Source organism: Hypanus sabinus, chromosome 14 (genome assembly GCF_030144855.1).
Source record: "Hypanus sabinus isolate sHypSab1 chromosome 14, sHypSab1.hap1, whole genome shotgun sequence".
NCBI lineage: Eukaryota > Metazoa > Chordata > Chondrichthyes > Myliobatiformes > Dasyatidae > Hypanus > Hypanus sabinus.
The window spans coordinates 103,040,532-103,064,609 of record NC_082719.1 but is presented as its reverse complement, the minus strand read 5'-3'; the positions used below and the strand labels follow the sequence as shown (position 1 = coordinate 103,064,609).

Sequence of the window (24,078 nt, the reverse complement as noted above, 5' to 3'; positions counted from 1 at the left end):
GGATAGCTAGAATGAGAAGCCAAGCAGGTGGAAATGGTAGGGGGCTGGAGAGGATGGAACCTGATATGAGAGGACAGTGGACCATGGGAAAAAGGGGAGGAGGAGGGACACCGGAGGGAGATGATCAGTATGTGAGAAGAGGTAAGAGGCTAGAGTGGGGAATAGAAGAAAAGGCAAGGACATTCTTTAAATAGCTATTTTAAAATGATGGCTATTTGTTGAATTATTGAGAATTATTTGTTGAAAACATTCCATTAACTGCCCTATTATTCTTCCTCAATGTCTTGTCTTCCCTCCTCCCCAATGACAAACCAACTCATTATACAATAAAAACAACTATTCTTCACAGCCATGTCATGGCTTTTCCACTAAGTGGTGGTACAGGAGCCTGAAGACAGACACTCAGTGTTCAGAACAGCTCCTTCCCCTCTGCCATCCAATTTCTGAATGGACAGTGACCCCTACTCCGCACTACTTTGCTCTCTATTTCCACTATTTATTTATTTAATATTTATTTCTTATTGCAATTAAAAGTATATTTTATGTTTTCAATGTGCTGCTGCCACTAAACACCACATTTCACAACATATGTCAGTGATAATAAACATGACTCTGGTTCTGTGCAGTGAAAACCTTTGTTTCACATACTGGCCTCACAGATCATCTCACTGCACTAAACAACCATGTTGCCAGTTTTAGAGTGTCTTTGCCAAAGGGAGGGCTTCAGAACTCAAAACATTGAACAGTCCAGCAGAGGAACCGGCTCTTCAGCCCACAATGTTGTGCTGAACCAATTCAATTAGTAATCAAATGGCCAACTGAACTAATCCCCTCCTCCTACACAATGTCCTCACGTTCATGTGCCCACCTAAACATCCCTAATGTACCTGCCTCTACCAGCACCCCAGGCAGTGCATTCCAGGCATCCACCACTCTCTGTAAAAAAATATGCCCTCACATCTCCTTTGAAATTAGCCCCTCTCGCCTTAAATACATGCCCTCTGGTATTAGACATTTCAACCGTGGGAAAAGACACTGCCTCTCTACTCAACCTGCCGTTATAAGACATGCATCCTGATAAATCTCTTCTGCACTCGCTCCAGAGCCTTGACATCATTCCTACCATGGAGCCTGGACCAGAATGGTATGCAATACTCGATGCAACAAACTTGGTTTCTCTGGGCTGATAAATGAGAAGCGTACACATAGAAACATAGAAAACCAACAGCACAATACAGGCCTTTCGGCCCACAAAGTTGTGCCAAACACGTCCCTATCTAAAAAATTACCAGGCTTACCCATAGCCCTTCATTTTACTAAGCTCCATGTACAAATCTAAAAGCCTCTTAAAAGACCCTATCTTATCCGCCTCCACCACCACTGCCAGCAGCCCATTCCATGCACTCACCACTCTCTGAGTAGAAAACTTACCCCTGACATTTCCTGTGTGTCTACTCCCCAGCACCTTAAACCTGTATCCTCTTGTGGCAACCATTTCAGCCCTGGGAAAAAGCCTCTGACTATCCACATGATCAATGCCTCTCATCATCTTATACACCTCTATCAGGTCACCTCTCATCCTCCTTCGCTCCAAGGAGAAAAGGCATGCTCCCCAATCCAGGCTACACCCTTTCTATGACTTCCACATCCTTCCTGTAGTGAGGTGACTAGAACTGAGCACAGTACTCCAAGTGGGGTCTGACCAGGGTCCTATATAGCTGCAACATTACCTCTTGGCTCCTAAATTCAATTCCATGATTGATGAAGGCCAATACATCGTACGCCTTCTTAACCACAGAGTCAACCTGCGCAGCTGCTTTGAGTGTCCTATGGACTCGGACCCCAAGATACCTCTGATCCTCCACACTGCCAAGAGTCTTGCCATTAATATTACATCCTGCCATCATACTTGACCTACCAAAATGAACCATTTCACACTTCTGGGTTGAACGCCATCTGCCACTTCTCAGCCCAGTTTTGCATCCCAGCAATGTCCTGCTGTAACCTCTAACAGTCCTCCACGCTATCCACAACACCTCCAACCTTTGTGTCATCAGCAAACTTACTAACCCATCCCTCCACTTCCTCATCCAGGTCATTTATAAAAATCATGAAGCGTAAGGGTCCCAGAACAGATCCCTGAGGCACTCCACTGGTCACTGACCTCCGTGCAGAATATGACCCGTCTACAACCACTCTTTGCCTTCCTGTGGGCAAACCAGTTCTGGATCCACAAAGCAATGCTACCCTTGGATCCCATTCCTCTTTACTTTCTCAATAAGCCTTGCATAGGCTACCTTATCAAATGCCTTGCTGAAATCCATATACACTACATTTACTGCTCTTCCTTCATCAGAGCATCAGTGCCTAGGTCAGACAAGGGAGATAGTTGAAGTATTTTTCTGCCAGGGTGAATATGTCAGATTCTGAGGGTCATGGATTAAGGGGTGGGAGGGTGGGGACAGAATTTAAAGGATCAACACACTGCTCAACCCACTGACTTCTTCCAGCAATCTGTGTATTGCTTGAGATTCCAATGTTGGCAGCCTCTTGTGTCTTCAAGATTCAAGAATGTTCAATGCTATTTTGAGTACGTGAGTGTAAAGGAGAATAAAGTAACTGTTACTCCAGATCTGATTCAGCACAAAAAACCCCACAAAAGATAAAGAAAACAATAATAAAAAAAGATCATGAAGCATAAGTGCATAAGATAGCTTATATGCATTGATTGGTTGAAAGTGACGCTAGACACAGGAGTGTCATAAGGTGACTGACAGGAAATGATAAAGTAGTGGTGGTTGGGGTTGTGGAGGGGTGGGTTAGTGGGAGGAGGTGTTGATCAGCCTCACTGCTTGGGGAAAGTAACTGCTTTTGAGTCTGGTGGTCCTGGTGTGGATGCTACGTAACCTCCACCCTTATTGCACTGTAATCTTCTGCAAAACAAATTCCATAACAGTGGTTAGCGGTCTAGTACAGCTCTAGGACCTGGAATCAATTCCTGCCGCTGCATGAAAGGAATTTGTCCATTCTCCCCGTCACCGTGTGGGTCTCCTTTGGGTGCTCTGGTCTTCTCCCAAATTCCAAAAGTGTACTGTTTAGAAGTTTCATTGGTCACACGGGTGTAATTAGATCACAGGGACACATTGGGCCAAAAAGGACTGTTACCGTGTTGCATCTCACAAGGTGTACGTGCAAACTCCACACAGATATTGCCCTATGTCAGTCCTCACCACCAGCGGTGATGGTAGAGGCAGCCTACCGGTTACTAGGTTAATTGGTCAGTGTGGGTTCGTTGGGCTGGGAGGACCCGATACCATGCTGTATCTCTAAAAAAAACTATAACCTCAATATTTTGCTCACTTTTTGCACAAATTATTTTTAATATATTTCTTATGGTAACTTATAGTAACTTTTATTGAGTTCTGTACTGTATTGCTGCAGCAAAACAATGCATTTCATGACATATCAGACCATAAGAGACAGGAGCAGAATTAGGACATTTGGCCCATTGAGTCTGCTCCACCATTTCATCATGACTGATCCATTTTCCCTCTCAGCTCCAATTTCTTGCTCTCTCCCTGTTTCCCTTCATTGCCTGACAAATCAAGGATCTATCAACCCCTGCCTTAAATGTACCCCAATGACTTGGGCTCCATAGCCACCTGTGGCAACAAATTCCCCAGATTCACCACTCTTTGGCTAAAGAAATTCCCCCTCATCCTATTTTAAATGGACGTCCTTCTATTCTGAGGCTGTGTCCTCTGGTCCCCCACCACAGGAAACATCCTCTCCACATGCACTCTATCTACGCCTTTCGGATCGGTTTCAATGAGATCCCCCCCCCCCCCCATTCTTCTAAACTCTAGTGAGTAATACATCAGTGATATTAATGCTGATTCTGATTAGGATTCAAACTCAATCCTCTTCCTCTGTATAAGGAATGATTCCAGCTATTGAAGTGCTTTTCTTAAATGTCTAGTGACTTCAATTTTACTGCACACTTGCTATCTTGGTATCAAATTTACCTCAAGAATTCATGCTCGATATTAATCAGTTCCTGCATTTTTAGAAGCAATAACAAACTTGCATGGCAGGGTAGAGTTATGTCTCTACCAAAAGAGATGTAAGGTGCTCCTTCCCTCCACGAGCCTGCAGGTTACCGTTGGGCAAGGTGTAGCACCTGCTTAGCCTCCCGATCAGGGTCAAGTGCAGGCATGGGAGCAGGTGGTGGATGATCGTATGAGCAGCTGGTGAAGATCATGTCACGGTTACATAACCACTATGCCAGGCAGACAATCTCTGAAGAGTATTGACAATGGCTGGGTCACCCATCTTGTAAAGACACTGCCCAGAAGACAGCAATGGCAAACCACTTCTGTAGAAAAAACTGCCAAGAACAATCCTGGTCATGAAAAGACCATGATCACCCACGTCATATGACATGCACATAATGATGATGAGGAATAACAAACTAACTTCTTTACCAACACTTCTTATCTTGTTAATTGGGCTTGGATTCTTGCTTAATCTTCAAGTACAACAGGGTGGGAGAGATAATTCTGTAGAGCCTTGGCATCCTGCACCAACCATACCTGATCTGCATTCCCGTACTCCATGAGCACACGTCCTTCCTCAGCAGCAGATTGTTCAGCGTCACAGCATTGATGACGTAGAAGAGCTGCCGAAAGACCTGCTGGATAATCTCCGGATCCAGTCCATGCTCACACATCGTGTGGTTTAACAAGTTCAGTTGCCGCAACATGGCATCTAGCGTGTAGCTGTCGTCTCCGTCCACCCGGCTGGAAGAACGCTTCCTGTAGCCCGTGGGTTTCACGCTCGACAGACCCTGGATACTCTCATTCTCCAGCATTGCAGACACTTCATAGGAAAGCAGCAGTATTAACATCCATTTACACATGCATACCGACAAAACTTATGACAGGGTAAATGCAAACAGGCTTTTTCCACTGAGGTTGGGTGAGACTACAATGAGAGGTCATGGGTTAAAGGTGAAAGGTGATACATTTAAGGGGACCATGAGAGGGAACTTCTTTACTCAGGGGATGGTGCGAGTGTGGGACAAACTGCCGACAGAAGTGGTGGATGCGGGTTCAATTGTAATATTTAAGAGAGGTTTGGATAAATACATGGACAGGAGGGGTATGGAGGGCTAAGGTCCGGGTGCAGGTTGATGGGACTAGACAGATTAATAGCTCAGCACAGACTAGATGGGCTGAAAGGCTTGTTTTGTGCTGTGGTGGTCAATGACTCTATAAGGATGGGATTGGTGTGGAAGGAACACTGTCCAGGTGCACATCGATGGGGCTACTCATGGACTAAATGGGCTGAAGGGCCTTTTTCTGTGCTGTGGTGTTCTATGACTTTAAATTGGTTACTTCGTCATTTGCTGAGGCACTTTAAAAACCAACCACATTGCTGTGGAATCACAAATACCAGTTGGCCAGACCTTTCAGAGGGCAGTTTACAATCAGCTCCGTTGGAATTAGACAAGGATGGTGGATTTCTTTCCCAAAAGGATGATAGTGAACCAGGTAAGTTTGTAAGACAATCTGGGAGTTTCACGGTGGAATCATAGCTTCCATATACAGTTATACAACTCATTAATTAAACTTGAAATCCTCGATTGCTGTGATGGAACTTGGTGTTGGAACTGGATTATTATTGTCATATGTACCAAGATACTGTTAAAATACTGTTAAAAGCTGTTAAACAGTTTCTTCCCCCAAGCCACTTAGACTCCTCAATTCCTGGAGCCCAGTGTGACTCTGTCTCTGGCACGCATGCAGGCACACACACTTGAACACCACTCCAATCTCTTCCCAATTTTTGCTCATTTCTTTCTCAATTCCTGCTAAAACATTGTTTACATTTACATAATTTATTATTATATTGTAATTTGTCCTTTACTGTGCCTATTGTCTTGTTTATTAATTATTGTACTGTCTTGCACTGTTTTGTGCACTTTATGTAGTCCCATGTAGGTCTGAAGTCTAATGTGGTTTTGTGTTATTTCACGTAGTCTAGTGTAGCTTTGTATTGTTCCATGTAGCACCAGGGTCCTGGAGGAACATTGTTTTGTTTTTACTGTCTACTATACCAGCAGTTATGGTTGAAATGACAGTAAAAAGCGGCTTGACTTGACTTACACACTGTTCATACAGATCAGATAATTACACAGGGCAATGAGGAAGAACAAAGTAAAACAGTAACAGAAAGCAGAATGAAGCGTAACAGCTACAGAGAGAGTGCAGAGCAGGCTGACAATAAAGTGAAGGATCAAAATGAGGCAGATTGTGAGGTCAAGAGTCCACCTTATTGTATTAGGAAGCTATTCAATAATCTTATAACAGTGGGGTAAGAAACTGCCTCAAGCCTGGATCGGTGAGTGTGGTACTGGAATTAGTTTATTATTGTCACAGGTACAGTGAACAGCTTGTCTTGTAGACTGTCGATACAGATCAGATCATTATGCCCTTTAGGGGATTTAGGAGTTCAGGGGCCCCGCGGTAGTGTTGCAATTAGTGTGATGCCACTGTAGCTTGAGGCGCTAGAGTCCGGAGTTCAAATATGGTGTATCTGTAAGGAGTTTGCTTGTTCCCCCCATGACTATGTAGGTTTCCTCCGGGTGCTTCAGCTTTCTCCCTACTCCAAAGACGTACTGGTTAGTAGGTTAATTGGTCATTGTAAATTGCCCTGTGATTACGCTGGGGTTAAATAGGTGGGTTGCTGGGCGTTGAGGCTCATTGGACTGAAAGGGCCTGTTCTGCACTGTTCTCTAAATAAAATAAATAAAATACAGGCCATTGAGGTAGAGCAATGTAAAACAATAACAGAATGCAGAATGAAGTGTAACAGCTACAGAGAGTGCAGTACAGGCTGACAATAAAGTGCAAGAAATAGAATTTAATAAGAAAGTCTTGATGACGAGACTTACCTATCATTGGCTGAAGGAGACCTTCTGCCACCTTAATCAGTTGCTGATAAATCTGAATGGAAAGGTCACTCAGAACTTGGCGGTACTCTGTGAGGTCAAAGTTCTTCAGGCTGTGCTCATTCTGTCGCAAGTTATTCTGTTTCATGAAATCCTAAAGGAATTGAGACAGAAGGTGAAAATGTGCAGCTCGGCAGATGCTTTGACGGCGAAGGTTGCTGGCATCGTGAGATCATACACACAGAGATTCTGCAGATGCTGGAAATCCAGAGCAACACGCACAGAGGATCTCAGCAGGTCAGGCGGCAGCCATGGAAATGAATAAACCGTCAACGTTACCAGGCTGAGGACTAGAAAGGAAGGGGGAAGAAGCCAGAATAAGAAGGTGGAGAGAGGGAGGAGGAGAAGCTGGTAGGCGATAGGTGAATCAGCTGGGTGGGGGAGGGTGGGATGAAGTAAGGTTGGGAAAGGGAAAGGACTGGTGAGGAAGGAATCTGATAGGAGAGAACTGTGGAGGAGGGGCACCAGAGGGAGGTGACAGGCAAGTGAGGAAAAGAGAAGAGAATAGGGGGTGCCACATAGGGAATTGAAGAAGAATGAAGGGAGAGGGGGGAAATTGCTGAAGTTGGAAAAATTGATGTTTAAGCCATCGGGTTGGAGGCTACCCAGACAGATAAGTTCAGCACGGACTAGAAGGGCCGAGATGGCCCGTTTCCGTGCTGTAATTGTTATATGGTTATATGATGGCGTTATGTTGAAGTTGTGTAAGATGTTGGTGAGGCCAAATTTGGAGTATCATGTGCGGTTTTGGTCACCTACCTACAGGAAAGAATGAAAGAGAACAGAGACAATTTACCAGGATGTTGCTGGATCTGGAGGACCTGAGTTATAAAGAAAGATTAAATAGGTTAGGACTTTATTCCTTGGGAGGTAGAAGACTGAGAGCAGTTTTGATAGAGGTACACAAAATTATGAGGGGTATAGATAGGGTGAAAGCAAGCAGGATTTTTCCACTGAGGTTGGGTGGGACTACAACTAGAGGTCATGGGCTAAGGGTGAAAGGTGAAAAGCTTAAGAGAACATGAGGGGAAACTTCTTCACTCAGAGGGTCATGAGAATGTAGAATGAGCTGCCGCAACGAGTAGCGCATGCGAGCTCGATGTTAACATTTCAGATAAGTTTGATTGTGTAGAGGTATGGAGGGCTATGGTCCCAGTGCAGGTTGATGGGACTAGGCACCTTAAATGGTTCAGCATGGACTAGACAGGCTGAAGGGCCTGTTTCTGTGTTGTCCTTTTCTACAGCTTCACTTCAAGATCAATCCAACTCTTCCCTCCCACATACCCCAAACATGAGAAAATCTGCAGACGCTGGAAATCCAGAGCAACACACACAAAATGCTGGAGGAGCTCAGCAGGTTAGGCAGCATCTATGGAAATGCATGAATAGTCAACTTTTTGGGACAAGACCCTTTATCAGGACTGGAAAGGAAGGGGAGATGTCCTTACTCTTTTCCATAGATGCTGCCTAGCCTGTTGAGTTCCTCCAGCATTTTGTGTGTGTTGCCTCCCACATAGCCCTCTCACAAATGCCCCTAATGGATCTGCCTCTAACTAGAAACTAGTGAAGGAAGAGATGGTTTTTCATTGATTCTATTGTATTTCGTTGTTCTACTGTGAGTGATGCAAAAAATGAATCTCATGTTGTATATTGTGATGTATACATAGTTCGATAATAAGTTTATCTGAACTTTGAAAGCCCATAATTGTTACTATTTTTTCAGACTTTAAGGAAATATCCAATTGTTTTAAAAATAATTTGATATTAGGCCACTTTATGATATGCATTAATTAAAGATTAAAGATTAACACACACAAGAACTCAGCAGGTCAGGCAGCATCAACGGAAATGAATAACCAGTCACCATTCCGGGCAGAGACCCTTCATCAGGATTCCAATACCTGCGGAACCTCTTGTGTTTAACATCAAAGATTAGCTTTATTTGTCACATGTACAGCAAAATGCAGCTCCCAAATGTTGCTCAACTTCCAGCGTCAACATAGTATACCTGCAACCTAATAACCCTAAACGTATGTCTTTGGAATGTGGGAGGATACTGGAGCACCCAAGGAAACCCACACCATCACAGGGAGAACTCCTTAATTTTGTCAGCTTGGATGAGCACTGGATATAATGTCCTGCCTGTTCCAACAACGACATCCTGCATTTTAATGAATAAAGTCTTATTTTTGGGAATGAACAAGAGAACATAACCCACCCGGCAAATGGAAATGATAAACCAGATTTACCTCATCCCCACTGTATTGTTTTAAACAATGTAAAAGGCGGCAAGTGTTGGACAACCAAAATGACATCATTTCAAAGTCATCATTGTGTTTCTGTAAAAGAAAGTAAAAAAAACTTTAAACATCAGAGTGATTTAATGTCATTGCTGAGAATAGAATAAAATAACAAAAATAAAATTAAGTAACTTGGACCCAGGACACATGCACACTTACAACTCAACAATACTTTATCCTGCATGTGCACAAGGGGAACAGCATGGCCCTTGTCACCCATACTGTTCTGAATTCTCAACAGAGAAATGCCATTTTTATACAGAATTTGCTAGCAGTTGTTAATATTGATCATCTGGTAAACTGTGCATGTCTGAATTCCTTATTTGCAAGATCAATCACCATTCATGATAGACGTGTTAAAACAATAGAAACTACATCCTGACAACTGATGTACTCTGAAGTTAGTAAAGTAATTGTCCCCTAGTTGGTGTGTGTGCCTCTCATCTCCAGACAGCTGGTGCACAAAGGGAAGCTTTGCTCTTCAAAGACCATTCTTGCCTGACTGTCTGCACTCTATCTTCAACTTACCCTTGGCTGGATATTATGCTAACCCTTACCTGACCACCACTTCCACTAATACAGTTTAAAAAGAAAATACTTCCAGTTTCCTTCTTGGCTCACTGTGAAACTTAACAGACACAACCAGGAAGGTCACAGATTCAGTCTTTGAGTTTGCATTGAATTAGCTGACCCTGGCTGGAAAAGTTACCGACCCACCTTACCAGTGAAGCATGGAGGGGAACTGAAATAATCCAAGGCCCCTTTCCTGCTAACTATCGAGTAATAATTGGCTTACTGGCAGAAGGCAAAGAGTGGGAATAAAGGGAGTCTTTTCCTGGTGGACTGCTAGTGATTGTTGCTGGCCTTCAGGGGCCAGTGTTGCGACCAGTTCTTTTCACATCACGTGTCAGTGATTAGGATGGTGGAAATTGATGGCTCTGTGGCCAAACTCGTGGACAGTACAAAGTTAAGTGGAGGATAGGCAGTGTTGAGGAAGCAGAGAGTATGCAGAACAACTCAGACCAGGGGTTTGCAACCTTTTTTTAATGCCGTGGATCCACGTCATTAACCTAGAGGTCCATGGGCCCAGGCTGAGAACCCCTGACATAGACAGAGTAGAAGAATGAGCAAAGAACTGGCAGATGGAATACAGTGTCAGGAAGAATATTGACAAGAAATGATTAAGTAGTTGTAACATATTTAACTCAAAATTATTTTGGTAGGTAACCAACGCCCATTAGAAGATGACAGGAAAAGCAGGATCTTATGATTTTTACACAAATATATCATAGTCTAATAAATTGTCAGACAATCAGACAGTCCCTCAGCTGTGGCATAACCTGCAAAGTAGTTGGTGGTCAGATTGATGAGATGACCGTTTACCTTTAATACTCTTTTGATGCCGTTGATGGTTCCCGTTAGCAGTGAGTGGACCTTCTGGTCATCATTGAGATAATCTGCGTGTCTAAGGCACATGAAGAGGATATATGCCGGGAGGCCGGGAACAGTGGCAGACACTGCTTGGGGTTTCAGATCTACAAAGTACAGAAAAAAAGTGCAGTCAGCAATGCATATCAACTGAGGAGAAAGCTGAGAATCAGGTTCGTAATCACTGTCTTAGATGATGTGAAATGTGCTACTTTCCGACAGCAGTGTAAAGCAAGACATAAAATTAGTATGAATGAATGAATGAATAAAATTTTATTTCGGTCATTACAAACATAACAAAAAGCATCATTTTCAATGATGATTTCATAAGACAAAACTAGACAATAAAAATCTTTAAAACAGCGAAAGGGTGTAGGCTGAAGCTACAGCTTATTACACCCACCCCTTTTACTTATACAACAACATACTTGGCGTCAATCATCACATCAAAACAAAAATTTACATAAATCTTTCAACACAAAATCCTGTTCCAAGTATCATTTATTTACATTACTCCCATTCATTTTAAATCATGTATTTCATATTAGTTCATTCTGCAGATTTCCTCGTGTTTGTGTCCTCTCAAATCATGTTGACTTTCTCTCCTTTAAACAATCTTTGGATACTTTGTGGTAACTCTCCATTTTTTACTTTATACATCATTTGTATTATTTTAAAAGCTACAAAATCTCTGAATTTTAAAGTGTTTAGCTGAATAAATAGTGGATTGGTTGGCTCATAATAACTTGTCTTATTTGCAATTTATATGTCTTTCTTTTGGAGTAGAAAAGTTGAGTTCATATTTGTTTTGTATGTATTTCCCCATACCTATACACAGTAAGTCATGTATGGGATTATAAGTGAACAGTGTAATGTATACAAAGATTCCTGGTTTAAGAAATCTTGCACTTTGTACAGTATTGCAATAGATTTTGACATTTTTGCTTTGCATAATTTATTTGTGGTTTCCAGGTTAATTTATTATCTATTACCACTCCTAAAAATTTTGTTTCAGACACCTTATCAATTTCAACATCATTTATTCTGTTTACGATATGAGTTTGGTACACGGTTTCCAAATTTGCGGGGAACATCATAAAGGACTCCTTCCATCCTGCGCACGGACTGTTTGAACTGCTTCCATCTGGTAGGCGCATCAGATCCCTCCAGACTAAGACTAATAGGCACTGGAGAAGTTTTTCCCTTCTGGGGTCACTTTGCTGAACAGTTAACTGCCGGTTAACTGTTGGCTAACTATTACTTGGATTGCACTACCTGTATGTATAATCTATATTTTCATTTATATTTATCATTATTATTGTTATGAGCAGAGAGACAACATCTGCCGGAAGTAAATTCCTTGTATGTGCACAGGTACTTGGCGATTAAAGTCTGATTCTGATTTTACTTAGATTCAGTGATAATTTGTTAGTATCAAACCATTTCCTTATAGTTTTTAGTTCTTTCTCCACTGTAGTAGAAAATACAAAATTGCTAAATATTGCAAAGAATGGAACAACGGTTCATGGTCCATTCAGGGATCTGGTAGCGGAGGGGAAGAAGCTGAGTGTTTGCCCCCCCCCGATGGTAATGATAAGAAAGGGGCACGTCCCACGTGGTGAGGGTCCTTGATGATGGATGTCGTCTTCTTGAGGCACTGAGATGTTGTCAGTGATGGGGAGCATTGTGTTCATGATGAGCTGGCTGAGAGTACAACCCTCTGCAGCCTTTCTTGATCCTTTTTCAACCCTCTCTCGATCCTGTGCATTTCAGTCTCCATGTTAGTCACTAATATAGTCAGGCAAAATGCTCTCCACCGTATCACTATAGAAATCTGTCAAGTCTCCTCAAACTCTTAATGATGGTGTGCCCACTTTGTAAATGCATCAATATGTTAGGCTAGTGATGTCCCTGGGTGTTCACATCATCAGAGATATTGACATACAGGAATGTAAAACTACACACTCTTTCCACTGCTGATCCCTCAATTAGTTCATTCCAGTAACTCCATATAAAATAATTAATGCTAGAAATACTCCTTTCCATTCTTCATATTTTGCAATGTTGTACAATCTGCTTCTATCTTCTGCTCATCAGCCACAAACAGGAGTCTTGGTAGAATGGTGTATATTTGAAATGGAATATCGAAGCCTGGATAGAGAGGATGTAGGGAGAATGTGGAGGAGTCTAAGACCAGAGGGCACCGCCTCAGAATAGAGGGACGTCCATTTAGAACAGATGAGGAGGAATTTCTTTCGTCAGAGGATTGTGAATCTGTGGAATTCATTGCCACAGACAGCCCTAGAGGCCAAAACATTGGAGGTATTTAAAGCAGAGGTTGATTGGTTCTTCATTAGTCAGGGCATTACAGGGAGAAGGAATATAAATCAGCCCTGATGGAATTGCAGATCATGCACGATAGGCTGAATGGCCTATGTCTTATGATCTTAGTCCATGTGTGCTGTAACCAGAGTTTTATAGAGCTGCACCTTTATTAACTTAAGTATCTCCCAGTTTAACGACATACCTGTGATGAGGTTGCGAATAAGTAGCGTTTCATCCTCCTTATAGTATTCCAGCATTCCCTGAAACTCCTTCTCCTTCCGTTGAACAGTGACCTGTCGGGTTAGTTGTTCTCGTCTTGCCTCTTTCTGTGCTGTGTTTCGGGCTTTTGATATTCAAACACAACATGAAGTTAATGAGGTCAAACTAAAACTGATTAAGAAGCGTAACAGTTTACAAACGCAAGAAGGAAATACTGGGTAACACACACGAAATGATGGAGGAACTCAGCAGGTCAGGCAGCATCTACAGGAAAGAGTGAAGAGTTGACCTTTGGGCCGAGAATAAGAAGTTTGGGGGGTAGGAAGGAGTACACGCTGGCAGGTGAGAGGTGAGAGCAGGTGAAGGGGAATGTGGGTGGGTGGGGAGGAGGCAAAGTAAACAGCTGGGAAGGGAGAGATGAAAAAGGTGATCGAAACAGGTAAGATACTTCAGGACTTCAAATGTATATATAGTACACATAAAAAATGCAAAACTCTTTCCTGCTACTGTGAGGGCAGGAGAGGAAAACACAGAACAAAGCCAGAATTCTGTAAAAAATGACAAATACAAAAACTGCTTCTTTTGTGAGATCAACGCTATTTCTCAACGATGATAAATATAATTGTCTTCTTCTACCCTCTCTGCAGATTAATCTCTAGCTCATTTTCCAGTTTGGGTATGGACCAAGAACTTTTCTAATGCCTATTCTTCAAGGACAAGTTTATTTACTCATTTAGAGATACAGCACAGAACGGGCCCTTCTGGCTCAGTGAGCCACGCCCCACAGCTACCCAGCACTAGCCTTATTTCAGGACAATTTACAACAACTTACAATGACTTAAGTGCAATTGCAAAGAAAGCACGGCAGCACCTGTAGAGGTAGCTCCTTAGGAGCTTGTGAAGATTTGGCATGACATCTAAAACTTTGACAAACTTCTATAGATTCATCATTGGAAATATCAATGCCCTAGAACAGAACATCTTACAAAAAAGTAGTGAATACAGCCCAGTCCTTCATGGGTAAAGCCCTCCCCACCATTGAGTACATTTGCAAGGAGTGTCGTCTCAGGACACCACCCAGTCCGTGCTCTCATCGATCCCCACCACCCAGTCCGTGCGATCCCCACCACCCAGTCCGTGCTCTCATCGATCCCCACCACCCAGTCCGTGCGATCCCCACCACCCAGTCCGTGCTCTCATCGATCCCCACCACCCAGTCCGTGCTCTCTTCGATCCCCACCACCCAGTCCGTGCTCTCTTCGATCCCCATCACCCAGTCCGTGCTCTCTTCGATCCCCACCACCCAGTCCGTGCGATCCCCACCACCCAGTCCGTGCTCTCTTCGATCCCCACCACCCAGTCCGTGCTCTCTTCGATCCCCACCACCCAGTCCGTGCTCTCTTCGATCCCCACCACCCAGTCCGTGCTCTCTTCGATCCCCACCACCCAGTCCGTGCTCTCTTCGATCCCCACCACCCAGTCCGTGCTCTCTTCGATCCCCACCACCCAGTCCGTGCTCTCTTCGATCCCCACCACCCAGTCCGTGCTCTCTTCGATCCCCACCACCCAGTCCGTGCTCTCTTCGATCCCCACCACCCAGTCCGTGCTCTCTTCGATCCCCACCACCCAGTCCGTGCGATCACCACCACCCAGTCCGTGCGATCCCCACCACCCAGTCCGTGCTCTCTTCAATCCCCACCACCCAGTCCGTGCTCTCTTCGATCCCCACCACCCAGTCCGTGCTCTCTTCGATCCCCACCACCCAGTCCGTGCTCTCTTCGATCCCCACCACCCAGTCCGTGCTCTCTTCGATCCCCACCACCCAGTCCGTGCTCTCTTCGATCCCCACCACCCAGTCCGTGCTCTCTTCGATCCCCACCACCCATTCCGTGCTCTCTTCGATCCCCACCACCCAGTCCGTGCTCTCTTCGATCCCCACCACCCAGTCCGTGCTCTCTTCGATCCCCACCACCCAGTCCGTGCTCTCTTCGATCCCCACCACCCAGTCCGTGCGATCCCCACCACCCAGTCCGTGCGATCCCCACCACCCAGTCCGTGCTCTCTTCGATCCCCACCACCCAGTCCGTGCTCTCTTCGATCCCCACCACCCAGTCCGTGCTCTCTTCGATCCCCACCACCCAGTCCGTGCTCTCTTCGATCCCCACCACCCAGACCTTGCGATCCCCACCACCCAGTCCGTGCTCTCTTCGATCCCCACCACCCAGTCCGTGCTCTCTTCGATCCCCACCACCCAGTCCGTGCTCTCTTCGATCCCCACCACCCAGTCCGTGCTCTCTTCGATCCCCACCACCCAGTCCGTGCTCTCATCGATCCCCACCACCCAGTCCATGCTCTCTTCGATCCCCACCACCCAGTCCGTGCGATCCCCACCACCCAGTCCGTGCTCTCTTCGATCCCCACCACCCAGTCCGTGCGATCCCCACCACCCAGTCCGTGCTCTCTTCGATCCCCACCACCCAGTCCGTGCTCTCTTCGATCCCCACCACCCAGTCCGTGCTCTCTTCGATCCCCACCACCCAGTCCGTGCTCTCTTCAATCCCCACCACCCAGAACTTGCGATCCCCACCACCCAGTCCGTGCTCTCTTCGATCCCCACCACCCAGTCCGTGCTCTCTTCGATCCCCACCACCCAGTCCGTGCTCTCTTCGATCCCCACCACCCAGTCCGTGCTCTCTTCGATCCCCACCACCCAGTCCGTGCTCTCATCGATCCCCACCACCCAGTCCGTGCTCTCTTCGATCCCCACCACCCAGTCCGTGCGATCCCCACCACCCAGTCCGTGCTCTCTTCGATCCCCACCACCCAGTCCGTGCGATCCCCACCACCCAGTCCGTGCTCTCTTCGATCCCCAACACCCAGTCCGTGCTCTCTTCGATCCCCACCACCCAGTCCGTGCGATCCCCACCACCCAGTCCGTGCTCTCTTCGATCCCCACCACCCAGTCCGTGCTCTCTTCGATCCCCACCACCCAGTCCGTGCTCTCTTCGATCCCCACCACCCAGTCCGTGCGATCCCCACCACCCAGTCCGTGCTCTCTTCGATCCCCACCACCCAGTCCGTGCGATCCCCACCACCCAGTCCGTGCTCTCTTCGATCCCCACCACCCAGTCCGTGCTCTCTTCGATCCCCACCACCCAGTCCGTGCGATCCCCACCACCCAGTCCTTGCTCTCTTCGATCCCCACCACCCAGTCCATGCTCTCTTCGATCCCCACCACCCAGTCCGTGCTCTCTTCGATCCCCACCACCCAGTCCGTGCTCTCTTCGATCCCCACCACCCAGTCCGTGCGATCCCCACCACCCAGTCCGTGCTCTCTTCGATCCCCACCACCCAGTCCGTGCTCTCTTCGATCCCCACCACCCAGTCCGTGCTCTCTTCGATCCCCACCACCCAGTCCGTGCTCTCTTCGATCCCCACCACCCAGTCCGTGCTCTCTTCGATCCCCACCACCCAGTCCGTGCTCTCTTCGATCCCCACCACCCAGTCCGTGCTCTCTTCGATCCCCACCACCCAGTCCGTGCTCTCTTCGATCCCCACCACCCAGTCCGTGCGATCCCCACCACCCAGTCCGTGCGATCCCCACCACCCAGTCCGTGCGATCCCCACCACCCAGTCCGTGCGATCCCCACCACCCAGTCCGTGCTCTCTTCGATCCCCACCACCCAGTCCGTGCGATCCCCACCACCCAGTCCGTGCTCTCTTCGATCCCCACCACCCAGTCCGTGCGATCCCCACCACCCAGTCCGTGCGATCCCCACCACCCAGTCCGTGCTCTCTTCGATCCCCACCACCCAGTCCGTGCTCTCATCGATCCCCACCACCCAGTCCGTGTTCTCATCGATCCCCACCACCCAGTCCGTGCGATCCCCACCACCCAGTCCGTGCTCTCTTCGATCCCCACCACCCAGTCCGTGCGATCCCCACCACCCAGTCCGTGCTCTCTTCGATCCCCACCACCCAGTCCGTGCGATCCCCACCACCCAGTCCGTGCTCTCTTCGATCCCCACCACCCAGTCCGTGCTCTCTTCGATCCCCACCACCCAGTCCGTGCGATCCCCACCACCCAGTCCGTGCTCTCTTCGATCCCCACCACCCAGTCCGTGCTCTCTTCGATCCCCACCACCCAGTCCGTGCGATCCCCACCACCCAGTCCGTGCTCTCTTCGATCCCCACCACCCAGTCCGTGCTCTCTTCGATCCCCTCCACCCAGTCCGTGCTCTCATCGATCCCCACCACCCAGTCCGTGCTCTCTTCGATCCCCACCACCCAGTCCGTGCGATCCCCACCACCCAGTCTGTGCTCTCTTCGATCCCCACCACCCAGTCCGTGCTCTCTTCGATCCCCACCACCCAGTCCGTGCTCTCTTCGATCCCCACCACCCAGTCCGTGCTCTCTTCGATCCCCACCACCCAGTCCGTGCGATCCCCACCACCCAGTCCGTGCGATCCCCACCACCCAGTCCGTGCGATCCCCACCACCCAGTCCGTGCGATCCCCACCACCCAGTCCGTGCTCTCTTCGATCCCCACCACCCAGTCCGTGCGATCCCCACCACCCAGTCCATGCGATCCCCACCACCCAGTCCGTGCGATCCCCACCACCCAGTCCGTGCTCTCTTCGATCCCCACCACCCAGTCCGTGCTCTCTTCGATCCCCACCACCCAGTCCGTGCGATCCCCACCACCCAGTCCGTGCGATCCCCACCACCCAGTCCGTGCGATCCCCACCACCCAGTCCGTGCGATCCCCACCACCCAGTCCGTGCTCTCTTCGATCCCCACCACCCAGTCCGTGCTCTCTTCTCGCTGCTGCCATCAGGAAGGAAGTACTGGCGCATCAGAACCTACACCACCAAGTTCACAAACTTACCCCTCAACCATCAGAGGGCATAACTTCACTCACCCCATCACTGAACTATTCCCACAACCTAAGGACTCACTTTCAAGGACTCTTCATCTCATGTTTTCAATATTTCTTGCTTTTATTTTCTCAGCTCAGGCTGGTAAAATCTGAAGGTCCAGGCATAGCCAACACACACATTTCTCAATTGCTAGGAACGTTCAAACTATTCTAGTGGTGTTTCGTATTGTGGCTTTCTGAAGATTCACATAAGTATTGCTGTGTAGACCGATTTGTTTAATGCCATTGTGTAGTGAATTTGTGATGATACCTGTTGTAGATACTACTACTGGGACAATGTATACCCTTTTCATGTTCCATAGTCTTTCAATTTCCTCTTTTAATCCAGAGTATTTCTGGTGTTTTTCACTTACTGATTTCTGTATGTTATGTGTGTTTGGAATGGCTATATCTATTAAATAAGTTGTTCTTGCTTGTTAATCCTGTATTATGACCACTGCACAGACAGCACAATCCACCCAGAGGGAAGAGATCTGCTTTATTGTCTTTTATATGCCTCACAAAATAAAGTTTCCCACAGTGTGATCTGTGGAGCCTGTTGATTTAAGATTCTGTACAATATTTTAACAAAAATAAAATCACCTTGGAATGTGTTTTTTAAAACTTTTTTGTAGAGGTCCTTCTGGCCTAACGCGCGGCACTACCCTGCAACCCACCTACTTAACCCTGGCATTAAAATGGTCAATTTACAATGGCCAGTTCCTTGACCCTGAGAGGAAACTGGAACACCAGGAGGTAACCCAGGTATTCACAGGAAGAACGCTGAAACTTTCTTACACAGGATTTTGGGATTGAACTCTGAACTCTGACGTTCCAAGCTGTGATAGCATCGCGCCAGCCACTGGGGGTTACTGTGGTCCCCCAAATATGACATTTTAAAGAAACCTCATAGAATTTTAGACTAGTTAGCAAATCTGGTAGTTCCTCAAATGAAATCTCGTTTTCATATCAGAATATAACACGGTCTGACACAGTGATAGGTTCACATTTGTATCCCCAACTTCTGATTGGAATCAACAACTGAAAAGCAGAAATAAAGAATCTATCTTTCACTCACGTTGGGTGAGATTAGAACTAAACGTCATGGGTTAAGAGTGATAGGTGAAATATTTAAGGGAACATGAGGGGGAAACTTCAGCAGTCAGAAGGTGGTGCGAGTATGGAACAAACTGCCATCAGAAGTGCTGGATACAGGTTGGATAGCAAAATTCAAGAGAAGTTTGGATAGGTGAGATATGAAGGGCTATGGTCCCGGCGCAGGTAGATGGGACTAGACAGATTACAAGTTTGGCATGGTCTAGATGGACCGAAGGGCCTGTTTCTGTGCTATGCTGCTCTATGACTCTAAACGCAATTATACCTTCAAGCTCTTGAACTTTCTTCATGTGAATCTTAAGTTGCTTCTTCAGTTTCTTCTCATTCTTCTCCTGTTTCTCTACCAGCTCCTTAAGGTCCTAGAAAAGAAAATGGAAAGAGTTTGGACAGAACAACACTTGTTTGACTAAATTTTTGGTCTTCCACCAGGTATCCAGCAACCTATCTAGGCAGCCTCCAAACTAATGGCATGAACACCAATTTCTCCATTCTTTGGTAATTTTCCCCCTTCCCTTCCTCTTTTTTCAATTCCCTATTCTGTCCTCTTACCTCATCTCCTTATCTACATATCTCTTCCCCTTGGTGTCCCTTCCTCCAATGGTCCACTCCCCTCTCTCCTATCAGATTCCATCTTCCCCGGGCTTTTCCATCTGTCACCTCCCAGTTTCTTATGCCATTCCCCTCCCCTACTTACCTCACTTCATCTATCACCTTCTAGCTTGCTCTCCTTCTCCTCCCTTACCTTCTAATTATTTTCCCCCTGTAGATGCTGCCTGACTTGCTGAGTTCCTCCAGCAACTTTGGTGCATTGCTCTGAATTTCCATTATCTGCAGAATCTCGTGTTCCTCCCTTGTTTTTCCTGTAATGGCAATCAACTGCCTTTCTCATCTTTGTTCCACCTTCAGATCTCAGACATCCAGTCAGATTTAGGATATGGCCAGCTGGGCGTTGAATGGGCTCAGGTACTGAGACAGCTTTAACTTTATAGGAAGTCACAAAATGCGCAGCCAGTCTTTGTGTTTGGTAAACTTAAAGAGCATTGTGATTGGCAACACTGGAGGTAATAAATGCAAGGATAAAGTATTCAGCAGCCATTGGCCAAGGTGAGGGATGACCTGGATCACTGGGAGATGAGATCTGTCAGTCTTAGTAACGGTGCCAATATATCCTTCTTTCTGAGGCCCTCTGTTGATTGGGGTCGACCATGCATGCTGACTAAGTATCTGCAAGCCAGGGCAGTGTGTTAAGGAGAGCAAGCTGTTGCCCATGTAGTGGGCTACCCCTCTCCACAAGGATTCATCCAAAGGAACAGCAGAGTCTGATAGAGTTTGGCACCAGTGGCATCGCAGGAGTTACCAGTCAGCGTTGAGCTCAACGTAGGACTGTCTGAGGGACTCCACCTTGTCCCTTCTCCTGTCAGTAAAAACGGTGACTCTGGGCTTAGTAGCTAAGCCATATGTAAAGGCCAGAAGCTGAACTATTTGAGATGTATGCCATTGAGACCATATAATAGGTAGCGGGAGTTTATTCCCCACCACCTTCCCCAGCTATGACAACCTTAAGGAACTGTTCCATCATGACTAATCTATTATCCCTCTCAACACCATTCTCCTGCCTTCTCCCACTAACCTTTGACACCCTGACTAATCAAAAACCCATCACCCTCAGCTTTAAGTATACTCAATGACTTGGGATCAATGACTCATTGCCATCCGTGGCAATGAATTCCACAGATTTACCACCCCTGGCTAAAGGAATTCCTCCTCATCTCCATTCTGAAATGATGCTGTGCTCTTTGGTTCTAGACTCTCCCACTATGAAAACGTCCTCTCCACATCCACTCTGTCAGGGCGACATACACATAATGCTGAAGGAAGTCAGTGAGACAAGCAGCATCTCTGGAGGGGAATAAAGAGTTGAGACTATGGGCTGAGACCATATATCAGGACTGGGTCAGGTCTACATGATGGATTTTCTTACCAGATTCTCATTGGTGAGACGGGTGATCTCCTGTTGTATGTTATACTCAATGCGTGCATCTGGGGACATCTGTAGTGTCTGTGTGAGCACTTGTTGCTGCTTTTCCATCTCCTCCTTCAGACTCTCGATCTGCGTCTGCAATCTCTCCACCTCTTCGTCGTGTTGCTTGATCTGAGACTGCAGCTGTGCCTCAAGTAGCCTGCAGCAGAAAGACAGCAACCGTCAGCTGGAGGGGTTTGTCCATACACACTCCGAAGCCACCCCTAGATACACCTGTACACCTGTCTTAATGCAGGTATCCAATCATGTGGCAGCAACTCGATGCATAAAAGCATGCAGGCACGGTCAAGAGGTTCAGTTGTTGCTCAGACCAAACATCAGAATGGGGAAGAAATGTGATCTAAGTGACTTTGATCATGCAATGATTATTGGTGCCAGACAGGGTAGTCAGAGTATCTCAGAAACTGCTGATCCCTTCGGGTCTTCACGTACAACAGTCTCTGGAGTTTACAGAGAATGGCGCAAAAAGAATCTTGTGAGCAGTAGCTCTATGGGCGAAAATACCTTGTTAATGAGAGGTCAGGGGAGAATGGACAGACTGATTCAAGCAGACGGGAAGGCAACAGTAACTCAAATAACCACACATTACAACAGTGGTGTGCAAAAGCACATCTCTGAATACACAACACATTGAATCTTGAAGTGGATGGGCTACAACAGCAGAAGACCACGGACATACACTCAGTGGCCACTTTATGAGGTACAGGAGATACTGAATAAGGGGGAGAGAGAGGGAGAGAGAGAGAGGGAGGGAGAGAGGGAGGGAGAGAGAGAGAGAGAGAGAGAGAGAGAGTGTGTGTGTGTGCGTGTGTGTGTGTGTGTGTGTGTGTGTGTGTGTGTGTGTGTGTGTGTGTGTGTGCACATTGTTATGACGTATCTGAATTACTCAAAGCATTGTGACTTTGATACCTTTGGTACTCCATAGTTCCATGCTGGTATCTTCCACCAACCACTCATCAAACTTATTTCTGTTTAAAGCTTTCCAGACTGTTGAGTGAGGATTGTTCACATTCTAGTCTTTGTGCAACCTCCCAAGGCAACTTGTATCAACGTGCAATGATTCTGCAATTCTTACTTTGGCCAACACCAATTCCACAACCTACAGACTCATTTTCAATGACTCTGCAAATATAATTTAGCTTCTGATTTGCACAATTTGTTGTTTGCACATTGTTTGTCAGTCTTTATGTATATTTTCATATATCTTATTTCATACGATGTGACCTTTAATCCATCTTGGTATTTCAAGATTAGGATTCTAGTTTATTTATCATACAGTGGAGTGTGAGGAGCTAAGGATGATGCTGGTGGATTTTGCGGACCTGGGCAATTTCTTCCAGTCCCTTTGCAAATCAGTTTAAATCTCCTCTTCTCGTGTTTTCTTTTCCCTTTTCATCGTGGCTGGGGTCCTGTTGAAGTCCATGATCTACAGCTGCACTCAAACTACATTCTACAAGAAAGGTCAGAGCCGTCTCTACTTCATGAGGAGACTGAGGTCCCTTAACATCTGCCGGACGATGCTGAGGATGTTCTACGAGTCTGTGGTGGCCAGTGCTATCATGTTTGCTGTTGTGTGCTGGGGCAGCAGGCTGAGGGTAGCAGACACCAACAGAATCAACAAACTCATTCATAAGGCCAGTGATGTTGTGGGGGTGGAACTGGACTCTCTGACGGTGGTGTCTGAAAAGAGGATGCTGTCCAAGTTGCATGCCATCTTAGACAATGTCTCCCATCCACTCCATAATGTACTGGTTAGGCACAGGAGTACATTCAACCAGAGACTCATTTCACCGAGATGTAACACTGAGTGTCATAGGAAGTCATTCCTACCTGTGGTCATCAAACTTTACAACTCCTCCCTCAGAGTGTCAGACACCCTGAGCCAATAGGCTGGTCCTGGACTTATTTCCACTTGGCATAATTTACTTATTATTATTATTATTTAATTACTTATGGTTTTATATTGCTATATCTCTACGCTGTTCTTGGTTGGTGCGGCTGTAACGAAACCCAATTTCCCTCGGGATCAATAAAGTATGTCTGTCTGTCTGTCTTCATGGACAGTGGGATCTCGCTCTTGGAACTCGCTGAACAGCCTGGCTTTTCAAGATCTCCAGGTGCGGCCTGGAAGATGCGTGCCTTCAGGGTGTGGCCCTGTGGGTGACCCGATTTCTCACCAATGCTGCCTACTGAATCATCACAGGAGAAATTGTGACGGTGGGTGGTGTGCATAGCTGTCGAAGCCTGCTGTACTTGAGCAATCTCCCTTTCTTTGCTGATGGTGAGTGAGTCTGTTGGTCTTTGAGTCTGGGTCTCGGACAAAACACAGCAGATTGGAACATTGGAACAGAGAGCTATTGATCCTCCCTCTTGCTGTGGCGGGGGAGATAGAGAGAGAGATAGAGATAGAGAACCTGTCTGACAGCAGTTTTTGAGGAACCCTTGATTATGGTATCTAGAGGCTTGCATGTTGGGTGGGTGGTGGGGGGGGGGGGTGATGCTTGTGCTGGAGCAAGTGGAGGAAAGGGGGTTTGATGCTTTTGCTGTTGTCTATTATTCATTCTTTGGGTTTTTGTTCTCTCTGTTTTGTGGATGTCTGTGAGGAGTAAGAATTTCAGGTTGTATACCGTATACCTTCCCTGATAATAAATGGAACCACTGAACCATCGAAAATGTGCCATTTGCATTAACAATGGACAAACCCGAGGGTGTGCTGGGG

At 46.5% G+C, this 24,078-nt stretch overlaps 1 protein-coding gene across 3 annotated transcripts in view; it reads right to left on the bottom strand.

The window, feature by feature from the left end:
* The window catches only part of myo5b (myosin VB), a 299,416-nt gene that overhangs the window by 7,690 nt on the left and 267,648 nt on the right, over positions 1-24,078 (bottom strand). For all 3 annotated transcript variants that reach the window (XM_059989735.1, XM_059989733.1, XM_059989734.1), the window contains 7 exons: positions 21,300-21,498; positions 19,584-19,677; positions 13,268-13,408; positions 10,696-10,847; positions 9,262-9,351; positions 6,956-7,106; positions 4,593-4,878 (listed from right to left, as the gene is read on the bottom strand). In XM_059989735.1, coding sequence (XP_059845718.1) covers positions 4,593-4,878; positions 6,956-7,106; positions 9,262-9,351; positions 10,696-10,847; positions 13,268-13,408; positions 19,584-19,677; positions 21,300-21,498 — 1,113 coding nt within the window. The remainder of the gene's footprint in view (positions 1-4,592; positions 4,879-6,955; positions 7,107-9,261; positions 9,352-10,695; positions 10,848-13,267; positions 13,409-19,583; positions 19,678-21,299; positions 21,499-24,078) is intronic.